At 48.7% G+C, this 27576-nt stretch overlaps 2 protein-coding genes across 4 annotated transcripts in view; both read left to right on the top strand.

The window, feature by feature from the left end:
• Positions 1-6065, top strand: part of Mroh7 (maestro heat like repeat family member 7) — a 43752-nt gene extending 37687 nt beyond the window's left edge. The window contains exons 20-22 of the mRNA XM_036178970.1: positions 2722-2824; positions 5085-5147; positions 5666-6065. Coding sequence (XP_036034863.1) covers positions 2722-2824; positions 5085-5147; positions 5666-5910 — 411 coding nt within the window. The 3' untranslated portion in view covers positions 5911-6065. The remainder of the gene's footprint in view (positions 1-2721; positions 2825-5084; positions 5148-5665) is intronic.
• A 1296-nt stretch (positions 6066-7361) lies between these two features.
• On the top strand, positions 7362-23443 carry Ttc4 (tetratricopeptide repeat domain 4). 3 transcript variants are annotated; one of them, XM_036178972.1, is made up of 11 exons: positions 7362-7837; positions 8312-8429; positions 9964-10125; positions 12099-12176; positions 14171-14295; positions 15145-15231; positions 16812-17029; positions 17442-17523; positions 20320-20402; positions 22136-22228; positions 22330-23443. In XM_036178972.1, the coding sequence occupies exons 1-11, from the start codon at positions 7727-7729 to the stop codon at positions 22343-22345; spliced, it is 1173 nt and encodes a 390-aa protein (XP_036034865.1). In that variant the 5' UTR covers positions 7362-7726; the 3' UTR covers positions 22346-23443. The 3 variants fall into 3 exon arrangements, with proteins under 3 accessions (XP_036034865.1, XP_036034864.1, XP_036034866.1); XM_036178971.1 differs by having other exon boundaries at positions 7363-7837; positions 22462-23443; XM_036178973.1 differs by lacking the exon at positions 22330-23443 and having other exon boundaries at positions 7363-7837; positions 22136-22323.
• Positions 23444-27576: the final 4133 nt, after the last annotated feature.

The following is a 27576-nucleotide window of genomic DNA, read 5'->3' as shown; positions in this document are numbered from 1 at the left end:
TGGAAATAGTGTCCTGGGAGCCAGGAAAGCCACACCTCACCAAAGGCAGGAATAGAGAGCCTGAGCTCACCAATATGGGCCCCTCTTGACACAAGAAAAGCTAGAAACATATATATATTACAAGATAGTAACAATCAATTTAGCTTATTTAGAAGTATGATTCCAGGGCATTTGAGACAGCAGATAAGCTCAGCTGGTAAAGTACTTGTTTTGCAAACACAAGGACCTGAGTTCAATCCCCGAGAACCTACCTAGACAACAACAAACAAAAACCATCGGAGTGTGGTGGTACACACTTGAACTCTCGGCACTGGGGAGGCAGAGACAGGAGGATCCCTGGGACTCACTGGAAAAACAGCCTGGACTACTTGGTAGGCTCCAGGCCAATAAGAGACTTTGTCTCAAACCTAAGAGGACAGCATCCAAAGAGGGGCGGCAGAGGTTATCCTTGGGGCTCCTCGTACGTGTGCCCCCATGCCTGGCCTTTTGGCTCCCTTTTCTGCAATAAAATTTTCCAGGCAGTATTTCCAGTGACAGGAGTATCCTTGTGCATGCCTGTGCACACACCCCCGTACATACATTCACCCTCACACACGAATGTGCACTCACATACACTCATAAAATAAAGCACTGTGTTAAGCTGGGTATGAAACTAGCACTTGAGAAGCTGGGGCAGGAGGACTTCTGGGAGTCTGAGTCCATCTTGTGCTCTAGAGGGAGACTCTAAAAGCAAACAAACAAACAAACGACCCACCCCCCAAAAAACAACTATATACATTGTACTCGGCACTGCTCTGTAGACCGTTTGGAGTTTGTGGCTGTCAATTTGTGCTTCCATGTTTGATCGCTCTGGATTCTCACTTTCTTCTTTGATTTTTTTTTTTTTTTTTTTTTTTTGGTTTTTTGAGACAGGGTTTCTCTGTGTAGCTTTGCATCTTTCCTGGAACTCACTTGGTAGCCCAGGCTGGCCTGGAACTCACAGAGATCTGCCTGCCTCTGCCTCCCGAGTGCTGGGATTAAAGGTGTGCGCCACCACCGCCCGGCCTTCTTTGATTTTTAACAGCTGTGCTCACAAGAAAGTTAAGTTCTTGGGCTGAGTACTACAGCTCAGTAGAGTACCTGCCTAGCATGCCTGAGACCCTAGGCTAGGCCTTTAGGACCCCATAAACCCAGCTTGGTGGTGTGGATTGTGCATGCAGGAAGCCAGTGTGGGCTACATGAAACCCTGTCTTTAAAAAAAATGAATACAAGGAAGTTCACCTCTAGTTGTAGCTTTAAGAAGAGACCAGCGACTTATTGTCAATCAATGAACTAATCAACTACAGTTCATTCATTCATTTATCTAGCACAGTGGTTCTCAACCTCCCTAATGCTGTGACACTTTAATACAGTTCCTCATGTTGTGGTGACACGCCCCCTCCCCCACAGCCATAAAATTATCTTTGTTGCTACTTCATAATTGTAATTTTGCTGCTGTTATGAATCATAATTAAATATCTGTGTTTTCCAAGGGTCTTAGGTGACCCCTGTGAAAGGGGTTGGGACCCATAGGTTGGGAACTGCTCTTCTAGCAGTTTCTGGCCACCAGTCCCAATACAAGTCCTGTCCAGGATGCTGAGGACTCTGAGCTGAGTGAAAGGTTCTCTTATCTTGGAAGAGCTCCATATACAATGCGGGAAAGGGTGTACAATTAAAAGCTACAGTTCCGGGTACCAGGGCTGAGGATGTGCGAGATGCTGCAGAAGCATTAAGAATGGTGGATAGCCTGGTGGAGGTGGTGGCGCACGCCTTTAATCTCGGCACTCAGGAGATAGAGGCAGGCAGATCTCTGTGAGCTCCAGGCTAGCCTGTTCTACAGAGTGAGTTCCAAAACAGCCAAGGCTGCACACGGAGAAATCCTGTCTTGAGAAAAACAAACAAAAATGGTGGATGGCTTCAGTGGGAGGTAGCATCTGAACTGAGGTTTGAAGGATGAGATGCAATTTGTTAGGTGGAGAGGGGAGGGTACTCTATAGGAGCAATCCCCATACAAGGCATAGAGCTGGCTATGGCTGGCCAGGTCCTTGCTGTACAGCATCCTACGGCAGTGGGGGCAGTGAAGGGAAGATTGAGAAGACTTCGCCTGCCAGACCGGGGAATTCAGACCTTGGCCTTGGCCTTGGCCTGCAGAGGCTGTCAACCGGAGAGAGGACAGATCAGTTTTCTTTTCTCTCAGTAGCCTCTTACCTGAACAACTGCCCCTGAGCCATCCTGATGGTCTCTGTCAGGCTCTCTTGCACAAAGCATGGCTTGTCACTACCAATCATTTGAACGGTTGCACTCTCCAGTGAAAGTGGATGCCTCGTGTGTGCCTGGCTTTTAAGACTCCTCGATCCTCCGGCTAATCCCCCATTGCTCTGCAGCTCCAATCTTTCATCCTGGCCAGTCCAGTTTCCCTTCGCATGCCAGGCCCCACGTCATCTCTGGTGGGATCTGCGATGTGGGACCTTTTCCTCCATTCCACCACGGAGATGGGTTGATGGGAAGCCCAGGGCTGGCGTGCCATTAGAAGTGATGATTTCAGTTCAAAGAAGACGAAGTCTGGCCCCTGGGGGCCTCTGGGCAAAGATCTGGGCAGGAGGGCTGTTTAGGAGCGGGGTCAGGGGAGTGCTGACAGGTAGAATAGGTTGCCCCAGTTTTGAGGTAGTGAGCCCAGCACTTTGGGGTTTCTCTTCACTCCAGGTGAACACTCACCGAGACAGCATCTTCACTTTCCTTAGCCAGAGCCTGGAGTTTGCCAAGAATCCACGGGCCTCCCTCCGGAAGTCCTCGGTCATCTTCATAGGTAACCTGTTCTGGCATAATACGTCCCGCTGCCAAGCCTCTGCCTGAGTTCCAGTCTGAGCTTCCCAGAATTCCAATCTCTGGGGAAAAGATCGGTTACAGGTTCTATTTGCTCAGGATTCTACATAAGACCCTTCTAATGGCACCTGGAGCCGCCTCTCCTACAACACTATACTACATTTACTCTCCTTGACTTCTATTCTCACCTGCCCAAATAATCATAGCCCCTTCACCAGGGTCAGGGGACCTTCCTGCCCAGAGGCCTGGAGGTGATGACCTCTGTAGAGTGACACGGTTTTTAGTGTTTCTTTTAAATTCATTTGCTCTTTCTCATACCCCAGTCCACCCATATACCATCCATCCACTAATCCATCTACCTATCTACCCACCATACATGTGAGACACACACACACACACACACACACTCACACACACACACACATTGCACTTCCCCTTTCTTTTATCTACCCATCCATCTACCCCCCTACCTGTCTACCCATCCATCTGCTCACCTGCTCATCCGTCCACTAACCAATCCACCTATCAGTTTGTACTATCCCTTCATCTGTCCATGTCCTACCATCCCTTCATTGGTTTATTTAGAAAATGATTCCCTGCTCTTTGTCAGGCATGATGATTAGGTTAGAGAAGCAGATTGCTGCTGGGGCGGGTGGGAGTGAGATGGGGGTGAGATGGAGGGGTGATGGGACTACTAATTGGACCAATGCTGGGACAGAGGAGCAAGGCCTGGGACTGATGGCATGTGTCTGAACACAGAGACAGCTCCTCACACGGTGATTTCTTTCAATCTTGCTCCAAGCCAGCTACTTCCAAAACTGTTAATGTAACACCTAACGCCAAGGCCCGTGCCGAGGCAAAAACATTGAGCGAGCCCACCTCTGCCTCCAGTCAGCTTCTGGAACAATGTGGACCTTCTCACCTCTTTGGGGACACAGACCGCTTCTGAGACTCAGAAGAAAATTATCAACACTTTGCCTAGAAAATGCATATATGCATAAGTTTTGCATATAAATTTAGGATCCTGGGTTGGGGATTTAGCTCAGTGGTAGAGCACTTGCCTAGAAAGCGCAAGGCCCTGGGTTAGATCCTCAGCTCAAAAAAAAAAAAAAAAAGTTAGGCTCCTCAGAAACTTTCCCTCCAAATGGATATCAGATTAAGAAATTTATAGTCTGGTGAGAGGTAAAGATTTGTAAATCAGGGCCTGGAGATGTAACTTAAGGGTAGAATACATGCTTGGCATGTATAAGATCCCAAGTTCAATCCTTAGCCCCCCCAAACACATAAATACATGATTTATAAATCACAAGTAAAGTAAAACCAGCATATACAGACTCAGTGTATACAGACCCTGTGTTTAGAGGCCCAGTGTATACAAGGCCCAGTGTATACAGGCCTAGGGTATATAGGCTCAGTGTATACAGACTCAGTGTTTACAGATCCAGGATATATAGGCTCAGTGTATATAGGTCCAGGATATATAGGCTCAGTGTATACAGGTCCAGGATATACAGGCCCAGTGTTTATAGGCTCAGTGTTTACAGGCCCAGTGTTTACAGGCTCAGTGTATTCAGTCCTATGGTATATAGGCTCAGTGTATACAGGCCCAACCAAGGTATATAGTCCCAGTGTTTACAGGCCCAGTGAATACAGACTTGGTATATACAGACAGGAAATTCACTGAGACTCTGAGACTCTAGGCAGGCACCAGGCTCAGTTTGGGTCAGGGGCAGGAAGGACTTCAATGGAGAGCCACTTTCTGAAGTTAACATACAAGGACAAACAGGAACTCCCCAGGAAAACACATGAGTGAAGGGTCTCTGGGAGGGGTGGGGTATAACCAGGACCCAGGCACCATGGGACCTAGGTACATGGAGCAATGACATCTCAGAGGTCCCTTGCAGCTGTGGCTGATATGAGGCTAGGAGCTCAGATTCCCTGGGAAAATTGGGCAGGGAGGTAGTACTTTTCCATGTCACAGATAATGAAGCTAAGGCCTAGCCTAGGGTGGCACTGTCAATTAGCCATATCCAGGATCCTGTGCTGATCTGGTTCCATCCTGCCCACTGGACCAACATCTCCCTGGAACTCCTGTTGAGAATCTGACCCCAGGTCATATGAAACTCCCATTTCATGACACCTATGAGGCTGGATGAGGGCAGGCAGATTCTCTGAAGCCATCTGGTCCAAGAGTGGGAAGAGCAGGTATCAAGGTGGATGCCTTCACCTCTTGGATTATCCAGGGTCCCTGGTCCCCTGCATGGAGAACATTATGACTGAAGAGAAGCTGAATGAAGTGAAGGCCAGTAAGTCATGCCCTGGGTTGGTGAGATTGCCGAGGGGGTGAGACCATGAGCAGAATCACAGTGGGTAACAGGAAAAGAGAATGATGTGGGTCAGGGTAAGATTCTTCAGTTCAGTTGGGCTGTGCTAAAGCTGTGTCTATAGTGAGTGCAATGTCAGCTACTGTGGGGTCACCCAGAGGCAGAATGCACAGCATCCTGGGGAGCTTGTAACTTCATGAAGCAAAAGAGGCTCAAACCCAAGAGCCCAAACCATTGAGCACAGGGTGGATAGTTTAAATGTTTAAGGGGGCACAGGTTCATCTTGCAACAGAGAGAGCTGATAGGAGCAGGAAGGTAGGCTGGGGAACTCCAGAAAGGCTTCCTAAAGGAGGCAGGATTTTCACACAAGCTTTGAAGGGCTGGGAAGATGCTTCATAGAGGGGTGTCTAAGCCAAGGCTAGGAAGGAAGGATGGATTTTGAGCTCTACCCAGGGAGGAACCTTGTCTAAACAAGTGGCCTTTCTCTTCCTCCAACCCAGCTCTGGAGCTCTTGAGACACGATCCAGAAGCATCAGTATGTATCTATGCAGCCCAGGCCCAGGACCACATTATGGCCAGTTGCGGGCGGAACTCTTGGCCACTGCCACATGGGGATTCATGGGTGGGTGACCCATCCAGTACGCACCGCTGGAGCCCCAGCTGTGAGAGCTTGCCCACTTCCCACCAGCGGCGCTCCTGGATTGTGCAGGCACTGAGCTCCTGGAAGATGTCTTTGAAGCAGTGACATGCCAAAGCCCCCAGCCAGATCACTGTAAATACCATATGGTCAACCTCTCCATTCAGATGGCTTCCTCACGAGGGAGATCCCGGGTCCTTGTGTAGCCCTCACTCTGACGAGTCTGTGAAAAGAGCATGACCTTCATTTGTTGATTCAGTTGACATTTACAGATGTGTGCAGACTTTCGTTCACGTCGTACCACAGGACACCAAGGCACACGGAGGTGAAGGGGCTTGACCAAGTCCACACAGGGGTCTCCTGGACATCTCAGTTCCCTTCCCCAGCGATAAGAGCAGAAGGGGTGATGGTTTAGGTGGCCTTCATGGAAAGGGAAAGAAAGAGAAAAGACTCTCCAACCTATGACATCATGCATATTCAGGGACCCTGGTCTCCAAGTCTCATCCTTGGGTTTTTGCCCAGTAATTGCCCACTGATAATGCAAAACTTATCTGAAGACATCTTTGCTGTGTCAATGTTACTAGCCTCTGGTAGGTAGAGACCAGGTGTCAGGCACAGTTAAACACCTTATAGTGCGCAGGACAGCAGGACAGCCCCACGTCTAAATGGTCAAAAGTGCAAAGGTTGAGCTCAGCAAGGAGGCATGGGGACCGTGGCATCCAGAGGTTGTGTGTACCAGCTGGAGTTTGGGGTGCTAGAGAGAGATTTTCCAAGGTTTGGAAAGGTGGCCACATTTGGGCATCTATGGGTGGAGAGCAGGGCACACGGGACCAAAGACCATCTTCAAGGTCACAGTGGATAGAACCTAGAACAAGAGGAGGTACAAGGGCCAGGCCTAAGGCTGTGCAAAGGAGATGGACTTCATCCAGGAGACAGTGGGGAGGCGAATGGGGGGCTAAGAAGGGAGAGAGAGGAACAGATGTCAATTTGAGAAAACTCTCTCCTCATGGGATGTAGGAACCCTGGGCACTACGGCTGCGGCAATAGATTGATGCAGCAATTTGAAGAAGAATCTGTCACTAGTCAGTACTGGTGAGCCTGTGAATATTCATCACCCAAGGATTCTACCTGTAGGCAATACATTTTGAGGTAATCTTCCCACAGGTCTATAGGGGCATGTATGAAGACCTCTGTTGTATTACCTGTGAGGTGAGGAGTCAGGCTGGGTACCCATCCAGGAGGCTAAACCCTATGGGTACCTCAAGCCTTGTATCAAGTGAAAAAAGTATGCTAAAATTTGTGTGCACAAAAAATTTGTTTTGTTGGCCAGGCGGCGGTGGCGCACGCCTTTAATCCCAACATTCAGGAGGTAGAGCCTGGCGGATCTCTGTGAGCTCAAGGCTAGCCTGGGCTACAGAGTGAGATCCAGGACAGGCGAAAACACAACACAGGGAAACCCCGTCTCGAAACCCCCCTTCCCCTCAAAAAATTGGTTTTGTTTGAGAATGGGTCATGCTATGTAGTCTAGGCTGGTCTTGAACTTGTAATTCTCCAACTAAACCTCCTAAATGCTAGGATTACAGACAAACGTTATCGGGTTTGGCTAAGTATTCACTTTTTGAGAACATTTATAGAAATGACAAAACATCAGGGCTGAGAGGATGTGGAGGGCAGATACAAAAGGGAGCTTACATAACTACTACCAGAAGCCAGAGACGGGAGCAAGGCAAGCGTTGCCCGGGATGGGTGCTGCAGAGGCTCCCTGTCAGGCCACGCCCCTTTAAGGCCACGCCCCCAGACCAGCGGAACCCAAGAGGCACGGACACGCACAGCCCGGACAGCAGAGGGAAGGGCACACGCGCCGCCGGAAGGAGCGGTACGCTTCTTGGCCCTTGAGATCCAAGCGCTGCAGTCGCGAGGGGCGATGGAGAGTTCTGAGCCTGACCCTGCGGATGACACTTCCATGGACGCATTCCTGGATAAGTTCCAGAGCCAACCTTACCGCGGCGGCTTCCGCGAGGACCAGTGGGAGGAGGTGGGCGTTCCCGGGGGCTCCGCTGGGGTAGAAATGTGGTCCTCGTGCCTTGTTCGCTGCCAAAGGGCGAGTGGCTTCCAGTTGAGTGCCAGAAACCATCTGCTTCGAGGTTTTGAGGGTCTAAGTTGTCAGACTACAGGGTTTGGCAGTCAGCCCTGTGATCCACCACCTCCTGGTTCTGCTACAGGATCGGTTTCCTGAGTTCTCTGAGCAGGGTTCCTCACTTGTAAAGTTTCTTTACCTGCAGCACCCTGTCACTTACGGGTAAGGGCAAAGATTAAAGTGAGAGCACCCAGTTGAAGGTGATTACGACCACCCAGTTTTCCACCATTGAAACCGGAGCCTGTATAGATCCAGCCAATCTTGAGGATTTGCAGATCATAATCAGTGAAAAAGCCTTTGATGTTGAGTCTTGGGATTGGATCTAATTCAGTAGACAATGCTAATTATGTGCTTTATTCTTTTGAAATCTAGGAATTTGACAAGATCCCCCTATTTATGAAGAAAGCACCATCAGAAATAGATCCCAAGGAGTTCCCTGACTTGGCTTGCCTTCAGTCAATTATTTTTGATGATGAGCGATCTCCAGAAGGTATCTTATGTGACTAGTGTTTGCTCTGTGTCTTTGTTGAGGTAAAGTATGAGTTAGATGGCCAACTTGCCACTATTCCCTCCACACTTCTTCTTTAGATATCTTCTAAATGTCCACAGTTCCAGGCCTCAAAGATCAGACTCCGTTAAAAAGCCAAATTGTCCTAAAGAGTCAGGAAATTTGTGTGATAATTGCCTTAGTGGGCACTGTTGGAGCACTCCGGAGGTAGCTCACAGTGGGTCTAAATCTTAATAGTTTTGTAGGTTGTTACCAGAAAGAGGAAGGAAAATGGCATTTCAGTGAGTGAAACAATGTAAGAAAAGGAGTAGTATAATTTCCTCAAAAAAATTTTTTTTAAGTCCTTCAAAAACTAGGGTAAATATGCGCGCGCATATGTGTGCGTGTGTGTGTGTGTGTGTGTGTGTGTGTGTGTGTGTGTGTGTAGATTGAACCCAGAACCGTGTGTGTAGATTGAACCCAGAACCTCACATATGCTAGGCAAGTGAGCTGTAGCCCCCTTTTAAAAACTCTTAGAGCATGGAGGTCAGGGGACAGCTTTGTTTTGTGCTGTGACTTCTCTTTTATGAATGTTCATGAGAACAAGCTCAGGTTGTCAAGCGTGGGGGCAGGTGCTTTACCTGCTGAGTCATCTCTTAGGTCATCTTTCTTTCCCCTTCCAGAAACAGCATTCATAGCTGGGCGGTGGTGGCGCACACCTGTAATCCCAGCACTGGGGAGGCAGAGGCAGGCGGATCTCTGTGAGTCTGAGGCCAGCCTGGTCTACAAAGTGAGTTCCAAGACAGCCTGGGCTACACAGAGAAACCCTGTCTTGGAAAAAAGAAAGAAAGAAAGAAAGAAAGAGAGAGAGAGAGAGAGAGAGAGAGAGAGAGAGAGAGAGAGAGAGAAAAGAACCACTTAGTAACATACATCCTAAGACTTTTGGAATTGATTGTAGCATTAACTTTGTGTGACATTGTGTCTCTATATTGACACCCATTTTATCATACCATTAACTTGGGTTTTTCTTTCTCTTGGTTCCATCTCTTTCATTTATCATATATGTGTTAGTTTGCCTTCCTCTTGCTGTGCTGAAAGACTGTCCAAGATGAGCTTGGGGAAGAAAGGGTTTATTTTAGCTTATAGGTTGTAATCAGTTTTTCACTGAAGGAAGTGAACCCAAGCAGGCACTTAGAGGCAGGAACTGAAACCGAGACCATGGGGAATACTGCTTACTGGCTTGTTCTGCTTACCTTGTTTAGTTTTGCTATATACCCCAGGACCACCTGCCCAGAAGTAGTACTGCCCACAGTGTGTTAGACCCTCCCACATCAATCATTCATCAAGAAAAGGCCCCAGACAGACCGATCTGATGGAGGCATTTTTTTTTTTTTCATTCGAGACTTCCTCTTCCCAGATGACTTCAGCTTGTGTCAAGATGGCATCAACCTAACCTGCACAATATTACTTCATGATTCAGATTTTTTAGTGAGCTTTCTAAAGGTATGACATGATGCTTATTTCCTCTTATTTGCAGAGCAAGCCAAGGCCTATAAAGATGAAGGCAATGATTATTTTAAAGAAAAAGACTATAAGAAAGCTGTGGTTTCATATAGTGAAGGATTAAAGAAGAAGTGTGTAGACCCTGATTTGAATGCTGTCCTTTATACCAATCGGGCCGCGGCACAGTACTATCTCGGTAAGTACTAATTATGACTCAATTAGCTCCTTTTCCTGTATATATGTGTATATATAGTGGATGAATGTGTATGTGCAGGGCAAAGGTTAACCTCGGATGTCGTTCTCAGGAGCCAGCTACCTTGGTTTTTTAAGACATGGTTTCTCCGTGTAGTTTTGGTGCTTGTCCTGGATCTCTGTAGACCAGGCTGGCCTTGAACTCACAGAGATCCTCCTGGCTCTGCCTCTCGAGTGCTAAGATCAAAGTTGTGCAGCCCCCACCACCTGGCCTTCTTTGCTTTTTGAGAGAGTCTCTCATTGGCCTGGAGCTTTCTGAGAAAGGTAGGCTGCTGGCCAGCAAGCCATGTGAATCCATTTGTCTCCACTCCCTCTTCTTCCCTCAGTGTGGGATCACAAGCACATGCTATCACAATAGCATTTTTATGAGGGTCCTGGGGATTGTATCAGGGTCCTCATGCTTGTACAGTGAGCACTTTACTGACTGAGCCTCCTCCTCAGCCTGCCTTTATTATTTCTGAAGAGATATATGTCCCAACACTTAAGAACACTTGCCTTGCTCCTCTTCCAGAGAACCTCAAGTTCAGGTCCCAGTACCCACATCAGGCTGCTCAAACTACCTGTACACAGGCACACTCCAGCTCCAGAGGTCTGATGCCCTCTTCTGATGTCCATGAAGGGCTGGCTGGCTGGCATGTGTGTGTGTGTGTGCACCCCCCACCAACACACATCTTGAAAAAAGAAAAAGGAAAAAAAGAAAGAATTCATACCAGGAGTGGTAGCTTGTGCCTTTAATCTTGGAATTTGGGAGGCAGGGCAGGTGGATCTAGGAAATTTCTTAAGTTGATACTTTTCTTTATTCTGTGTACTGGTTTCTTTCTTCCCTTTTTCTTTTCTTTCTTTCTTTCTTTCTTTCTTTCTTTTTTTTCTTTTTTTTTTTAAATTTTCAAGACAGGGATTCTCTATGTAGCTTTGGAGCCTGTCCTAGAACTCATTTTGTAGACCAGGCCTCAAACTCACCTGCCTCTACATCCCAGGCGCTGAGATTAAAGGCCTGCACCATCACTGCCAGGCCGGAGTACTGTTTTCTTGTTGGAAATTGTGGCTGCTGGTGCAGAACCAAGTGGGAGAATGGGGCTGAGGGCTCTATGCTTGGTTTTTCTTTACTGGATCACCACTGCCCGGGGTTCCCGTCCAGAGGCCCTGTTTTTGTGTCTGCCTAGAGTAAACCTCCAGTCTCTCTGCAGGTTTGGGGCAGGCTGGGTTCCAGCAGCAGAGGGCAAGGCATTTGGAAATCCGTTGGCCTTTCAGTCTGCCTGCTCCCATTGCAGAGGCCCTGGTGCCCGTGACATGGAGTCCTGAGTGCTTGTTCCTCCAGTGGTGTGGCTCAGTAGTTCCCCTCTGCTTTCTGTTTTCAAGCCCTGTCCCTTTGCTTTCCAGCTTTCAAAGTGTATTCTGTGTTCTAAGTGCCTTTGTGAGTGTCTGGACCCTCACAGCTACCTGGGAGAATGAGGCAGGAGGGATTTGAGGTCAGCCTGGGCATTTTTCTGAAACCCTGGCTCAGATCTCAGTACCAGAGGGAAATAATGGAGCTCACTTGTTCTTCATGTTGCTCGAGTATTTTTGAGAATAATTTCTAGAAGAAAACTGTTGTTTCAAAGAGAGTGCTAATTTATTCTGTAATTAACTGTATTTTTCCATATCCTCACCAATTTCACGTCAGCTTTAGTTTCCTGGCCACTAGTGAACAGGACAGCTTTTCACGGGCTTACTCACCATTTCCAATTCATGTGGATTGCCTGCCATTGTGAGCATTTTAGGACTTGATGAGCATAACTATATTTTTTTCAAAAATATGTTCAGTTGTTCCAATTTCTTGAGAATTGTTCAAGAAATGTCTTTGTCAATGCCATAGTGTTCTGGAAACATTTTGACCTCAAAACTTGTTCTTTCTTTTACTTATTGGCATTTTGTTAGGCAACTTCCGCTCTGCTCTCAACGATGTGCTGGCTGCCAGGAAGCTAAAGCCCGGCCACCTGAAGGCCATAATAAGAGGTGAGTCTCCATGACTGTGCTGGCACTCTGCACCAAAAACTGCCATCGACAGCGCTGCCCCTGAGGTGCTGGGCCTGAGGGAGTCACCTCAGTCCTGCAGTCTTGCTGTGAAGCTCCTTGCTGCCCTTCAGCAGCTGCAGGCCACTCAGCACTCCTCAGAAGGCTCTACCCTTTAGTCTGTGTGTATGAAATTGAAACTCCTCATTAAATTAGTACAGATTAGAATTAATTAAGACACAGCACATCCTGATTTCCTTCCCAGTCTCGCTGATTGAAAGGCAAGATATTCAAATGCCAGTTAAAATAATTAAAAGGTAAGTCCTGGGACCTTTGCTGAGAACTACCCTGCTGGACTGTTTCCTCGTTTCCATCTTGTGGTCCGGTGCTTTATTACTTTAGTTTTTCTCTGAGCTTAGGGTGCTTTGCAAACTTTGATGTATTCTTCATGTATTGAACCTCCCTCCATTGCCGTGAGCCAGCTTAAACTGCTTTATCCAAATATGCCTCTTTCGATGTCCCTGGCTGGAGGGTGGGAAGTGGGTTCTTGTCCCTCGGCCACAGGACAGAGGCACTGAGTCGGGATGGCTGGTAGAGTACAGTCGTGTGGTAGAGTACAGTCTTGTGGGATTAGTCTCACTGATTCATGGTCAGCCTTACCTTAAAGGATGACCTTGGCAGGGTGAGATCCAGGACAGGCACCAAAAACAACATGGAGAAACCCTGTCTCGAAAAAAAAACCAAAATCAATCAATCAATCAATAAAATATAAAAATTTCTGTGAAAAGCCTGCCTAAAAGAGGTTAACTTTTTTTAAAACATTTATTAATTATGTATACAGTGTTCTGCCTGCATATATGCCTGCATGCCAGAAGAGAGCACCAGATCCCATTATAGATGGTTGTGAGCCACCATGTGGTTGCTGGGAATTGAACTCAGGACCTTTGGAAGAGCAGCCAGTGCTTTTAACCACTGAGCCATCTCTCCAGCCCGAGGTTAACTCTTGAACATGATTGCATCAAAACATTTTAGAGCTGGGCAGTGGTAGCACACTCCATTAGTCTCAGCACTTGGGAGGCAGAGGCAGCAGATCTCTGAATTTGAGGCCAGCCTGATCTACAGAGTGAGTTCCAGGACAGCCAGAGCCACATAATGAAACCCGGTCTCAAACAAACAAACAAATAAACAAACAAACAAACAAAAAAAACGTTTTGGAACTAGAATTAAGGTATGCAGCTTAGTGGTAGAGCACCTTCCCTAGCATGCACAAAGTACCTCAGATTTCACCCCAGAATGCAAACAAAACAGACCCCCAAACCAGCCAAACAAAACCCAAAGAGGAGGAGCTTAAGCAGAGGGCTCTATAAAAAAGGAAACGTAGAAGAGCCCCTGGGCTTTGGTGTTGATTGGTAGCTGCAGACATTCTGCTTTATAGTAAACATTCTTTGGAGGCTGGGGAGATGGCTTAGCAGTTAGGAGAACATTTGCTCTTGCAGAGGACCTTTTCAGTCCAGTGGATCCCAGCTGCCTGAGACTCCAGTTCCAGGGCTATCCAATATTTCTGGCCTCTTCAGGCAGACACTTTTGTAAACAGGCCCACCCGTAAACATGCACACATACACACAAAAAAATACACATACCATCTGAGATGGGTTTTATTCTCCTATTTGCAGATGAGGAACCTGAAACTCAGACATGGCCCTTGTCCAAGGTCCAGCAGGTAAACGACAGCCATTTTCTAGCCCAGCTCTGATTCCAGAGTCTGTGTTCTTTACTATGAGCTGCTGCATTTTAGGGTTCCTTATACCAGGAAGACTTAGAAAGTTTGAACTAAATGGGGATGAGAGCGATCTCACAAATCTTTCCTTGTCTAGGAACTGAACAACAAAGAGCCGAGTCCTGCCTTCCAGTCTAGGGCTGGCTATTGCCTGGTGGGGAGGGGGGTTTGTTCAAGGTGTGCACATTGTTCTAGACCCTCAGGACTCTGGTTTCTGCAGGTGCCATTTGTCATCTTGAACTGAAACACTTTGCCGAGGCTGTGAACTGGTGTGATGAGGGGCTACAGGTTGATGCCAAAGAGAAGAAACTTCTAGAAGTGAGGGCAAAAGCAGACAAGCTGAAGGTTGGTAACTGTCCGCACACAGTTTGCATTTGCTAATTAGCATTCCTCAGGTTATTATCAAGTCACTGTGGGACTATCTGTTGTGCATACTAGCAGTCTAGTAGTGGTGTCTAACTTTGCCCTGCCAAGAGCAGGTGTAAATGGGGTTCCAGCAGGCAGTGTTTGCTGAGAGATGATGCCTGAGCCCAATCTCTTAATGACTGAGCAGGAGTTTACTTGTCTGAATGATGCTGAGAGAGAAGAACATTCCAGACAAGAGTGAGGGAGACCACCAGGGCGGCACACCTGGTAAACTTGGCCCTTTACTTGGCAGCACCCCTTAGTGGATTGTGAGTTCCTGGGGTACAAGAACTAAGGTTTTTGGGTTCTGTTCGTTCGTTTGTTTGCTTTTTTAAGAACTAGGTTTTAAATTTCTGCTTCTACTGGGCCTGGCCCCTGGATGTGTGCTCTGTGCTTGTTTACTCCTGGCAATCCCTGAGCAGGAACGTGGCCTGCACAGGGACTGGGTATGGCCTGCACAGGGACTGGGTATGGTCTGCACAGGGACTGGGTATAGTCTGCACAGGGACTGGGTATGGTCTGCACAGGGACTGGGTATAGTCTGCACAGGGACTGGGTATAGTCTACACAGAGACTGGGTATAGTCCTGCACAGGGACTGGGTATGGTCCTGCACAGGGACTGGGTATAGTCCTGCACAGGGACTGGGTATGGTCCTGCACAGGGACTGGGTATAGTCTGCACAGGGACTGGGTATAGTCCTACACAGGGACTGGGTATAGTCCTGCAGGCTGGGGTAAGATGGAAGAAGAGTTCCCTGGAGCTTATGGCATCTGAATTTTATTTTCAGAGGATGGAAGAGAGGGATCTGAGGAGGGCAAGGTTGAAAGAAAAAAAGGAACAGAGACAGAACGAGGCTCTATTTCAGGCCATCAAGGTGAGTTCTTAGACTGTAGCCAAGTGTATGAAGTCCCCTGGCTATGGAAACCTGCTGGTAACCTTCCTTGGGATGCTTTTTCTTCACAACTGTGCTTACCCAGGCTCTGGAGTCAGACCACCGCGTCCAGTTAGCTCAGCCCCTGCCTTTGCTGGTCTCAGCAACATACTGAGTGTGTGCTCTGGGCTAATCATCCTCTCGTTCATTTTCTCAGCAGCCATCTGGGGAAGGCGTTCTGGTTTGCTAGTTTTAGGTGAGAAAACCTCACACAGCTCAGGGTGTCAGTGCCTGGGCCTTTCTCTTTACTATAAATTATGTTACAACCTGAGAAAGCCACAGTTTTAGGATGTTCTTCTAACTAATGGCAATAAAATCCTCCCTGCCCTGCATTCTGAAGTGAGTGGAGTCTAGGATGCCCAGTGGCCAAGCCAGTTAGTGCTTGGTTCTTACATGAAGGGAACGTATCTGACTCACATTTCTTGACAGTCGACTAGTCTCCCATTTGATCTTGCTGTTTTCACAGGGAGATGATGCCTCCTGGGCAGAGGTTGTGGTTTCTTTCTGTGTTCACTGAAGTTATGCACCCATTTTGATTATTAACTTTGAGAATTTAACACTGCTAAAGTGTACCTCACTTTGTCTCTCCCAACAAGCAATCTGTTAACACATACTAACAAGTTAAATATGGGGGCTGGAGAGATGGCTCGGTTGTCAAGATCCCTGGTTGTTATTCCAGAGGACCCAGGTCCATCCCCAGCACCCATATGGCAGCTCACAGCTGTCTATAACTCCAGCTTCAGGGGATCTGACACTCTTACACAGACACACATATGGGTAAAACACCACATAAATAAAATTTAAAAAAAAATTAGACTGGGCACGTGGCACATGCCTTTAATCCCAGCAGCTGGGAACAGGTGACAGGAGGATCAGAAAGTCCAGGCCAGCTCTGGTTCCATGAGACTGTTTCAAAAAGAAAAGAGAACGGCTTTGCCAGTTCCTACTTTAGGGGATATCATCAACGCTGATTTTGATGTTCCCAGATGTGCTAACCTTAGAAACCTAGCACACGTTAAGAGATGGCCCCACTCTGGAGACCCACGGTGGATCTTCACTTCAGTAAGGCAGTCAGGACGAATTCAGGCTCTTATTTCTAGCGTCCTGTGTGCTCACCAAAGGGAAGTGTTTGCATTCCTGTACCATCGCACGCTGGCCCTGTTCTGTGCCTCTGCACATTCTCCACCTTTCACCACTCTCCAAGGCCTAGCACTTCTCAGGTACCGCCAGCTACTGTCTGCAGTACCTCAGCTCCACTTCCTACCGTCTGTTGTGACTTCTCCATAGCTGTTTCCTCTAGACCAGGAACGGCTCTGAGGGCAGGGAACCATGTCCACCCAACAGATGCCTAGTGAAAGTAAGTTAAACAAGTGGTGCCTACCGTGTACCAGGCCACCAGGACAGTTAGGATGGATCGTGTGTGGAGCTGGCCCTCAGGAAGCTCCTATGTCTAGGGTGTATTTCAGTGATGTGTGTTTGCATCTTCCTACATGAGGTCTGTGCCTGTCTTTGTCTTAATCCAGGCTAGGAACATCAGGCTTGTCTCTGAAGCGGTGGGTAAGGATGAAGATTCAGCCTCCAGTGGTCCAGCTGAGATCTTCCTGGATGGGCTCAGCTCTGAGAACCCTTGCGGAGCCAGGCTAAGTCTAAATAATCAAGGCAGGCTGAGCTGGCCCGTGCTGTTCCTGTACCCAGAGTACACACAGTCTGACTTTATCGCTGCCTTTCACGAGGATTCCAGGTACATAGGCCAGCAGCTCTCCACTCCTGCTCAGGTGCCCCTCCTGCTGACGTGCCAGGGAGTAATTTTAGTTACCCCTAGCAGATTGACGGGCTTCTCTGTTGTGAATCTGTTTGCTCGCTGGCAGCATAGGGCTTGTCTTGTCACTGTCTGGTGGTACATGTGTATAGTTTAAGTGTGTGTTTATCACAAAAGATAGAGAGTGCACCATTTAGCTTGTGATTTCAAAGCATTAATGCTTAGAAAGATTATGTCCTAGACAAGTGGCTGACCTCCATAATTTGGCACTGTTGTCTCATAAGCTGAATGTCATGCTTTATACATCACCTTTCTCTCTGAGTTGGTGTCCAGGGGCTGATGTGGGGATGGAGGTGGAGCATTGATACCCAGAAAGCACTTCTTCCTCCCGTAGGTTTATTGACCATCTCAAGGTGATGTTTAGTGAAGCACCCTCCTGGGACTCAGAGCAGAAATACCACCCGGATAAACTGGAGGTGAGGAAAGTTCTGTTTCGTTCCTCTGAGGGAGTTGGGGAGAGTGTGTACAGAAATTGAGTGTTTATAAAAGGTGTGTGTGTGATCTGCCATAGCACACGGGGAAGTCATCGGACAACTTTGGGGTGTTGGCTTTCTCCCATGTAGGTTCTGGGGATTGAACTCAGGCCATCAGCCTTGTCTATCAAGAGCTTTTACACACTGAACCATCTCACAGACCCTTGAGTGATTACAATTTTTTTGATAAAATATACATTATAAAACACTTACCATTTAGGCACACAGTTGAATGACATTATCAAGCTCATTCACACTATTATATGCTCATTACCACTATCCCTCTCTATAACTTTCCATTTTCCTAAACTGAGACACTGAACTCATCAAACATCAAACAGAAATGTCCTCCACCCCTGCCCTTGGGTGTTCTACTTCCTTTCTCTGTGAATGTGGGACCACATAGAAACAGAAGTCATACAGTGTCTGGCTTACTTCACTTAGCATAGTGTCTTCAAGGTTCAACCGTAGTCTAGAATGAGTCATATTGTAGCATATGTGAGCCTTCCTCTGTAAGGCTGAATAATATTCCATTGCTAGCATTTTTAAAATAAAATATGACCAGAGTTTACTGAGTAATGAATGTTTCCTGAACATTTGAGAGTGAGACACTACCTGATTTCCAGCACCCTTGAATTACTTTTGTACATGTTTTCTTTAGACAAAGACATTCTTCGTGATCTCAAAAGAGCTATCAAGGTCAGGAAACTAGCCTTGATTGCTGACTACAGCCTTTCCTCAGGCTCCATTCAGGGTCCACAGATTGTCCCAGGAAGATTCCTTTTGTCCCAGGAACACATAGTGTATTGATTATGTCTTTATTGTCCCTGCCCTGACCCCTGAAGAGCTATTGTCTGTGTTTTCTGTCTTCTCTCCCGTGTTTCCTGTGACTAGATTTGGATTTTGTATGTTTGGCTGGACTGTTACAGGTGTGATGCTGTGTTCTCACTGACCTATCAGGTGGGCTCTCAGTGTCTTGTTCTTAGAGATGATCACCCCGTCACCTGGCCAAGGAGGGCACCAGGTCTGCGCAGTCACTCTGTATACTTTACAATTACTGTTTCAGAGGAGGCTCTTTGAAATGTGGCTCTGTGTGTAGGTGCCCTCGCATGCATGGAGATGTCAGAAGACAACTTACAGGAGCCAGTCTGACTTCCATCATGTGGGGTCTGAACTCGGATCATCAGGCTTGGAGCACAGCATGTGCCTTTATCATTGTGCCATCTCGCTAGCCCAACGTTTATCTTACTCAATGGATTTGTGGTTCCTCTTTTGTTCAGTGAGTTACAATTGGCTACTGTGGTTGTTTATGTTCAAATTGAGCTAGACATGGTCAGTGGGACTGTCTTCAGATTTGTTCTTATAGATTAGTGTGTAAGTACTTGTTTCTGGCCCAGGATGCTCCGGCTTTGACTTGTGTTTTTGTCACTGCGGCTCTGACAGCAGCCATTCTTTCCCAAGGGGCGTTGGTTGTTTCTACTGGAGAATGGTATTAGAAGCCAAGGTCTTTGTGTGGTCCACATACTGTTAATATTGGGAAAAGGGACTCATGGCTAGGGACTGAGTATGTGGGCAATGTTATGTGTCTCCAGTTCTGCTCCAGCACCATGAGATCTGCTTTGTATTTGTGATGAAGACTTCGGTGGCTTTTTGGTTTTTGAGTCAGGGTTTTACTGTGTAGCACAGGCTAGCCTGGGACTCAAGACAGTCCCCCTACCTCAGCCTGTGTGTGCTAGGGTTCTGGCTGTGCACTAGCACAACCCAGCTGACCCTTGTTCTTCGGTCAGTCCCCCTTGGCCACTAGCACTGGCACCTTCCTGTGTGGAACCCTCAGCCCCATGGCGGGCTATTCCCCCCCACTCTCCACATGGCAGCCTTCCTCATCTGCGGACTGTGACATCCTGAATGGCTCACCACCCTTCATCCTGTTCAGGCCATCCTGTTGGGGCTTGGTGGCGTGGACTGTGATCCCAGCCACTTGGGAAGCTGGCGTAGGAGTCCAGCCTGGACTAATAAGCAAACCGGGGTAACTTAGTGGCTTAACTTTATTTTAAAGACTTAAAATGGAAGGGTGTGGCTCAGTGGTTGAGCACCAGCCTAGCGTGTGTGACTCCCTGGGTCCTATCCTCAGTACTGCAAATAGCAACAAGAAAACAGAAACAGCAGGCCATCTGTGCCATAACTAGTGATCATCTTTCCTCTGTCTGGGGCCTGCCACTCCCCATCGTTTTTCTGCCCCACACATGTGGACACTGTTTTCACCTCTCTTGGGCTCCAGCTTGCTGCCCGAGGCTCACCCACCTTCCAAGGAAGCCTTTCACCCTGTTCAGGCCTCCCTCTCCTGGTCGAGCTCTGACGTGCCTCCTGTGAGATGTCCTCACGCTGCTCTGGCTTCAGTGCCCTGCGCACATGCGCTTCTCACCTGTTCTGGTTCTTCCTTTGTTTCGGGTCACTGTGGCTTTCTCCTCCCCACCTCTATGGCACTGGGACTGAACTGAAGGCTGCATCGGCCCTTTCCTGCCTGTGTGTCATGAGGAGTATTCCCCTTCCCCGACTCAGAGGATGCAGCCTTCTGGGTAGCACAGCAGGGGCTGACCTGTGCACCAGAGGCTGCAGGCCTGTGGAGGAGGCGGGTACTCCACTAGCAGCAGCTGCCATCCCAACTTCTCAGAATTGCCACTGCATGTGTAGGGCTGCCTGAGCCCAGATTTGCCTGATTCTCTCTGGTTAACCTCACAGGTCTACTTCGAGGATGAGGACAGGGCAGAACTATACCAGGTGTCCCCCTGGAGCACTCTGCTGCAGGTGCTGCAGCACCCCAGGTGAGCACCTCCATGGGATGGTGGGGAAATGCACAGGCCCCTTCCCAGAGTCTAGTCAGCTCCTCCGCTCACTGATCCACAGCCATCACAGAAGGCAGCCAGTCAGAAGGCAGTCTGTGGGACTGACTGGCCTGGCCCATTAAGCCACGCCATCAGCCAAGGAGGGTGAAGAACAATGACAGCCCAGGCCAGGGCAGTGAGTGGCCTGGTCTCAGAATGGAAAAGCTGCTTGGTTTTGTAGCTGAAGGTAGCTTCCATTTTCTGATTGCACTTGTCTCCTGACACTGTTACATGGAAAGAGCATTGCAGATAGCCCTTGGCTCCCTATCTGTATGACCCTGAGCACACTCTGCCTCACTGGGCTTGCCCTTCACCTGTAGAATGGGTAGATGTCTCTGGGGTACTTTCGAGTCAGGATGCAAGCAGAAGGCAGAGTGCCCTGTAGACATGGTGCAGCCTGCTGAGGGAGGATGTCTTTGTTATCAGCAATGGCAGCAAGCAGGATTCCACAGCCGCCTCTCAGCAGCTTCTGTAGAATGCCCTGAGGGGGTTAGCAGGTTCACTCTTGGGGCCATTTTTCTCCAACTTGGAGCAAAGCGAAGAAGAGTAAGGCAAAGGGTTTTTGCATTTAGAAAAGAAGCCAGCTGTGCTGGGGAGAGGGGTCGTGGGTGTGGTAAGCAGAGAGGCCGGAGGGCTGAGTTAGCTCCATTCATGGAGCATGGACTTGACTGTTCCGCTAAGGCACACAGGCGTTATTCTGGATGGTGAATGGACTTGCAGAGGTGAGTTCAAGAAAGGTGTACAAATGTGAATTGTGCTGTTGTGTGGTGAGGCCCAAGGTGGGAGAGGCTGGATGGCAGGGAGGCTCAGGACAGATGGGAAGGTTCAACCACGGCATTTTCCAGGAAGCCCTTCCTGTCGCCTTCCCTGTAGAGGGGATTGTGCCTTCTTGGCTAAGGAGATATCTCACACATCTTTTTATAGCCCTTCCTCCAGGACTAAGCTTGGGAGCAAGAACATGATTTTTTTTTTTTTTTTTTTTTTTAACATTTATAGCAGTGGGGGGAGGGATTGCACCCATGCCATGGTATATGCTGTGTGCAGGTCAGAGGACACCTTGTGGGTGTTGGTTCTCTCTTCCACTATTTGAGTCCCAGTAAGGCACAGCAGCCAAGTGCCTTTATCCACCGAACCATCTTACTGGTCCATGTGGTTATACTTTAATCTTGTTTCTTAACACAGGGCCTTGTCACTAACCCTGGAGTCATAGTCTATACCTCAAGAAGCCCGGCTTGGCCAGTCACTCTCAAGAAACCAATTCAAAGAGCAGAAGTAATAGTTTTGTTTGTTTTTTAAAGGTGATAAAGGGGGGGATTAATTTTGTGTGGCCACAATGGCCAAACCTGGCTTGTTGGGGTATAGACTGGCCTCAAGTTAGTAAGAACCCGGCTTACCCAGTTACTCACAGAACGGGGTGAATGAACTGATAGCTTGTTTTGTGGTCTTCTTTCCCATGTGTGCCCGATGCCAGAGGGCCGACCTAGAGTTGTGGCTCGCTTTTAAGGGGAGACTATCATGCTGTCCCCAGACTTATGAACAACCAGACAAAGAAATGTGCTAAGTTGTATTTTAATGTTTATGTGTATCTGAAGGTTCACCTTGAGTGTGGTTGGGAAGGTTCATGGATAATGGAGCGTATAATCCAGTTAAGCACTCTGTCATGCTCCCTGCAGGTACTCCGTGAAGGCCCTTACACCAACATTCGTGGTCTGTGTAGGATCCTCTCCTTTCTCTAAGAATTATCTTCAGGGGAAAAGGGTACACAGGTAAAGTGGGAGCCAGACCCTGGGGTTTCTGCCCTTTGCCTGGAGTCTACACACTTGGATCAGACAGACAGACCTGGAGTCCAGCATTTCTCTGTTCCCAGGGACAGTGGTTGCTAGCCTCATGCTGGGGACCAGCTGCTGGCCTCCCTGAACCTCACACTGTCTGACTGAGTGCTGAACTCCAGCTGGGCCTCACCCTCCTCAGATTCACAGCTCTGTCTTTGTCATAACAGCCTTGGAGTCCATCGCTGAAGGAGCATCTGCTGCAGTTGTCAGATGAGCTGGCCTTGGTGACTTGCTGGCCTGTAGATTGTGTCGGGGCGCAGCTGTAACAGTCTTAACCTTTGTGGCATCGGGCATGTACAGAAGGCTCCTCTGAGGCAGTAACCAGCCCTGCATAGTATTCTAAGGCTGTAGGGCTGAGACTGAGTCTGGTTCTCCACCAGAATGGGGGAGAGCTATAAGGGATGCTGTGGATGGCATGAGGTGAATGGAGCCATGAAGCCACATCCTGTTTCTGTGTTAATAACTGTACAGACTGGGGTCCTCGGGACCAGTTCCCCTGCCCTCCCAGTGTGAGAACTGCAACAGACCAGACAGTACCCCCAGTGCTTCCCCGATTCCTCAGCTCCAGTCATGCCCCTGCCTCAGCAGAAGAATGCTGGGTTAGGGTAGGCACCACTGTACCTGGCTAGGATTTTGATCCGGAAAGTCTTGGTCTGTCGTAGATTGTTTTGTTTTCTGAACTGTTCATCCTAGAGACTTTGTGGACTCTTACCTGCAGCTGGGTGTCTTCCTGCCCACCCCATCTCCTAAGGGGAGAAGGGCTGTGAGCAGATGTGACTCGTGCCACATCTGGCAGAAGCTTGAGGAGCCAATGGGCAGTGGCTTGCAAGTAGTCTAGTGTTCTTTTCCCTCTACCGTGAAGCCCCATTTCTTAAATAGGAGCATCCCCTTCAGCCTGGGTGTCTCAAAGCAGATTGTACAAGTAGTCTAGTGTTCTTTCCCTCTACCGTGAAGCCCCATTTCTTAAATAGGAACATCCCCTTCAGCCTGGGTGTCTCAAAGCAGCTGGCCTAAAGCCACTGATTGTACAGTGAAAGGCAAATGTTTTTTGTAATAAAAACTGAGATTTGGGGGGTTGTTTGTTACCATGGCAAAACTGACTAATACATCATTAAACTGAAACCAGCTGGTGTCCTTCCGATGGGCTAATTTGTGTTGTATGCATCCTTGTTTCTGGAAAAGAAATTGTCTGGAATATTTAGGGAGACCTGTACGGCTTTCTTTCCCAGGGCAGGTCCCTGCAAATCAAGCCTCTTTTCTCCCCTAGTTTTGGAAACACTGCAGACATTCTCTCCTCAGTTAAAGACTTCCCCTGTCTTCCTTTGTAAGAATTCAGAAGTCATGTGAGGGGCCTAACAGTTGGGAACAGTCTGGCAGGCATTGTAGGATCCCAGGATCAGCCATCTGGGACCACCTCACTGTCATGGGCAAAGCACATTCCTGTGTCTTTCTACTGTCTAATAGGGATATGCCTGGCCCTTTCCTTAGGCTTGTGAGGCAATGGATAAGAACAGGTGCAAACTGAAATGCACCTGGCAGATGTTCTGGAACCTTCCATTATCAGACCCTGCCCTTCCCATCAGCCAGCCTCTGCTGTGGCTCTCTTAGTCCTTGACCTTCTGGAATCATCAGCTTGGATGCCATGGGGAGGGGAATGGCTTAATTAACCTTTCTTTTCTTTCTTTCTTTCTTTCTTTCTTTCTTTCTTTCTTTCTTTCTTTCTTTCTTTCTTTCTTTCTTTTCTTTCTTTCTTTCTTTCCTTCTTTCTTTCTTTCTTTCTTTCTTTCTTTCTTTCTTTCTTTCCTTCCTTCCTTTCCTTCCTTCCTTCCTTCCTTCCTTTCTTTCTTTCTTTTGCTTTGTTTTTTTGTTTTTCGAGACAGGGTTTCTCTGTGTAGCTTTGCACCTTACCTGGAACTCACTTGGTAGCCCTGGCTGGCCTTGAACTCACAGAGATCCGCCTGGCTCTGCCTCCCAAGTGCTGGGATTAAAGGCATGTGCCACCACTGCTCAGCTTAGTTATTGCTGTGCTAAGACCCTATGACCAACCCAACTTAGAAGAGTTTACTGGGGCCTTACAGTTCCTGGGGGTTGGGGGGGTTAGTTAGAGCCCAAGGCCTTCATGGTGGAATCATGGCAGCAGGAGGGCAGGTATGCACTGGAGCAGTAGGGAGAGCTCACCTCTGGAGACAACAAGGCAGAGAAAGCTAACTGGGAATGTCCATCCCCAGTGACATCTCCTTCAACAGAGCCGCATCTCCTAATCCTTCCCAAACAGATTTACCAACTAGGGACCAAGCATTCAAGTGTCTGAGCCTGCGGTGGCCATTCTCAGTGAAACCGCCACAGGGGGAACAGGCACCAAGAGCTGCAGCGTTACACCAAGGCCAGGTCTGCTTTGGCCACCGCACCCAGCCTGGGGTACAGCAGGAGACTCAGACCTTACCTGCCTTATTGTCTTGGTGTGTGCACATGTGCGTGTGCCTGTACAGCCACATATGCATGTGGGGGTGGGAGATAGAGACAGGAGACCCATGGAGGTGAGATGAAGGTCAGGCTGAGGCACGTGCTCTCACATCTGCTCCCTGACTCTAACTTGTCCCTGGGACTTCCCTGGCAGAAGCCCTCAGAGTGCTTGCTGCCTTCCCAGACTGGTGGAGGAAGGCCTCTCTGGGTATGTGTGGGTGCCTCCATGGATGCGGGACATCTAGAGAAATGGAGAGAGGGATGAAGTCCCCAAACACTGCTAGCAGCCAGACACTGTCCGTGGAGGTCACTACAGATGCATTCTGGCACTAACTGCACTGGATTTAGAGCCTGTGATGTCAGTATGGAGAAGGAAGTGTGAGAGCCATGACCTGAACCCACACCTGCCCCAGCCCCTTCCTCTCCTGCGTTCTCACGTTTCCCTGCTTTACAAGCCTTTGTCCTGTGCCCATGCTGGCAGAACATTAGGGCTGGAGAGCAAGCACCAGGCAGCCTCTGACTTAGGGTCATGTCCTTCAGTGGATGTAGTAAATCGGCCCCTGGCAACTCCTTCAAGAAAGACAAGTAGACACAACCGCAAGCCTGTCCGCCTCCTTAGCTGAGCCTCAGGCTCCCGCTTCCCTGTCCTGTAACTCCTGGTGTGACATGCAAGGTCCTCTAGGGTCTCCGCCCTCACCACTGTGTGACTTGCTTTCTTCTCTGCCGTCTTCAAAGCCTGTTTGTCCTGATTACAGTTCAGCTATGCAGCAGGTGGGGCAGCAACCAAAGGCCTCTGCTCTGGAGCAGGCTGCCTACCTCCCAGCTCCAGCCTCACACTCCCCGGTGGTGGAGGCCTTTCATATCACTGGGCCTGACTTGTCTGTTCTTCACTTACCTGCTACATCGGCAAATGCCTTGCGGATTGAACAGGCTTAACCTAGTGAAGCCCACAGAACACAGCTCATCTCACAGCGAGTGTTTGGACTGTGACTGCTTATCCCCCAACCTTCCCGTGCCCTCAGCTTCAGACATTTGCATGTTCTCTTCCCTTTTCCTGGACTACGGTTCCTCCCATCCCTACTGCCTAGCCTGCAGCTGCCCTGATGCCTCCCTCCTCCAGGCAGGCCTCCCTGGCTCCTTAGGCCTATACTCTATGCACCACCACCACTGCCCTTAGCACATGGCACAATGCTAACTTAGTTGGTTCATCCTACTTTGTGAACGGCATCTAGGACCCAAGCTGTACTTTTGTACTGCCAGGGTGTGGCACTGCACCCGCCCAGCCTCTCAACGATTCACAAGCAGCCATGGGCTTGTGACCTCAAGAACGGGGTGACCCACTGTGAACATGTCAGAGGTAGAAGCCAGCACCTGTGGAGACTTGGGCTATAAAGGTGAAGGAGGTGGACAGTCTGAGCAAAGCTATGGACCCTTGAGGAAGCACCTGCTGGGGCACCATCTGCTGGCCTGGCTCTGGAGAAAGCAGCCACCTACTGAGCACCTGGGCCAGGCCAGCAGCATTCTGGGTGCTTGGTGCAGACTGGCTCCCTGACACCTCTTAGGCAGCAGGCCGAGTATAAAGATGGCACGGAGAGCTTGAGCAACCTGCCCAGTCAACTAGCCAATGAAAAGTGGAACAGGTCTTGAACTCAGGACCCTCCTGAGCCCTTCAGAGATAGTAGGGCTGCCAAGATTGGGCCTGCCTCCAGGTTTGCCGTGGGCCCAGGGGCCTTTGTACCACTCACTCCAATCTTATGGTGCAGCATTCCCAACCTGCTTGCTTAGGAGAACGTGCTCTCTTCGGAACCCCCAGCCAGAGCCCGCAGTCACAGAACTCCGTCAGTGGGGCTCCCGGTTTTTCTCTTCCATTCTTCCTTCCGTTCTGTCTCCTTTAGCAGCCAGATTCATTACCTCACAGTTCTGTGGCCAGAAATGTGCCTTGGCTCAGCTGTTACTTCCGCTCCAGGCTTTACAAGGCTGAAGTAACAATGTCAGCCTTCTGGGCTCTTCCTGGGGATTCTGAGAACCGGCTCCAGGCTGGTTCAGGTGGTTAGGAGAATACCCTTCACTGAGGAGGCAGAACTGAGACCACTTGCCTCACTGGTCCGCCTGTAGTGTCTGAAAGCGTCTCTGGTCCCTGGATCTCGGTGACTAAGTGTTCCTCAGTGGCATGTCAAGTTCTGCGTCTCATGCCTGGGATTCCCCTGCCACACCCGACTCCAGCCAGAGAAAACCCTCTGCTTTTAAGGTCTCTGTGTATGCTTAAACTGTGCACATAGATAATCTTCTTGTTTTAAGGTATATAGTATTTTCTAAAACTTTTTAAAACTTAAATTGGCACATAGTAATTGGGCATTCTTAGAGGGTGTAGTGTGGCATTTCTGTCCATGTATTTACTGTGATCACATGCACATCATCACTTTGTTGGAAATGTTGAAAATCTTATTTTAAAATAGCACTGTTATCCTACGGTAGAACTTGAAAGCGAGCCCCCATTTAGCTGCGCCTGAATTTGTCAGCCGTCCTCTCCACCCTCCCCTTTTATCCGGCGCCATTTCTGGTGTACCATTTACTCTGGTAACCACTATCCTGTTCTCCATGTCTTTGAAATATACTTCTTACTTCCACAAAAAGCAAGACCATGCCTGGCTTACAGCCCTTTCTGAGGAGAGCCTGTTTCTGCCCTTGTAAATGGGATGCCTTGGCACCAATTACCTGATGTGTGCCCCCCGCTGCACCTTGCTGGCCCTGCAGTGTTTAGTAGCCAAGGGCAATTAAGTCAACCCTGGGAGCTTGTTAGCAGCCTGGCAAGCTATTGG

This window comes from Onychomys torridus, chromosome 2 (genome assembly GCF_903995425.1).
Source record: "Onychomys torridus chromosome 2, mOncTor1.1, whole genome shotgun sequence".
NCBI classification, from domain to species: Eukaryota; Metazoa; Chordata; class Mammalia; order Rodentia; family Cricetidae; genus Onychomys; species Onychomys torridus.
This window is presented reverse-complemented; position numbering and strand designations above follow the sequence as displayed.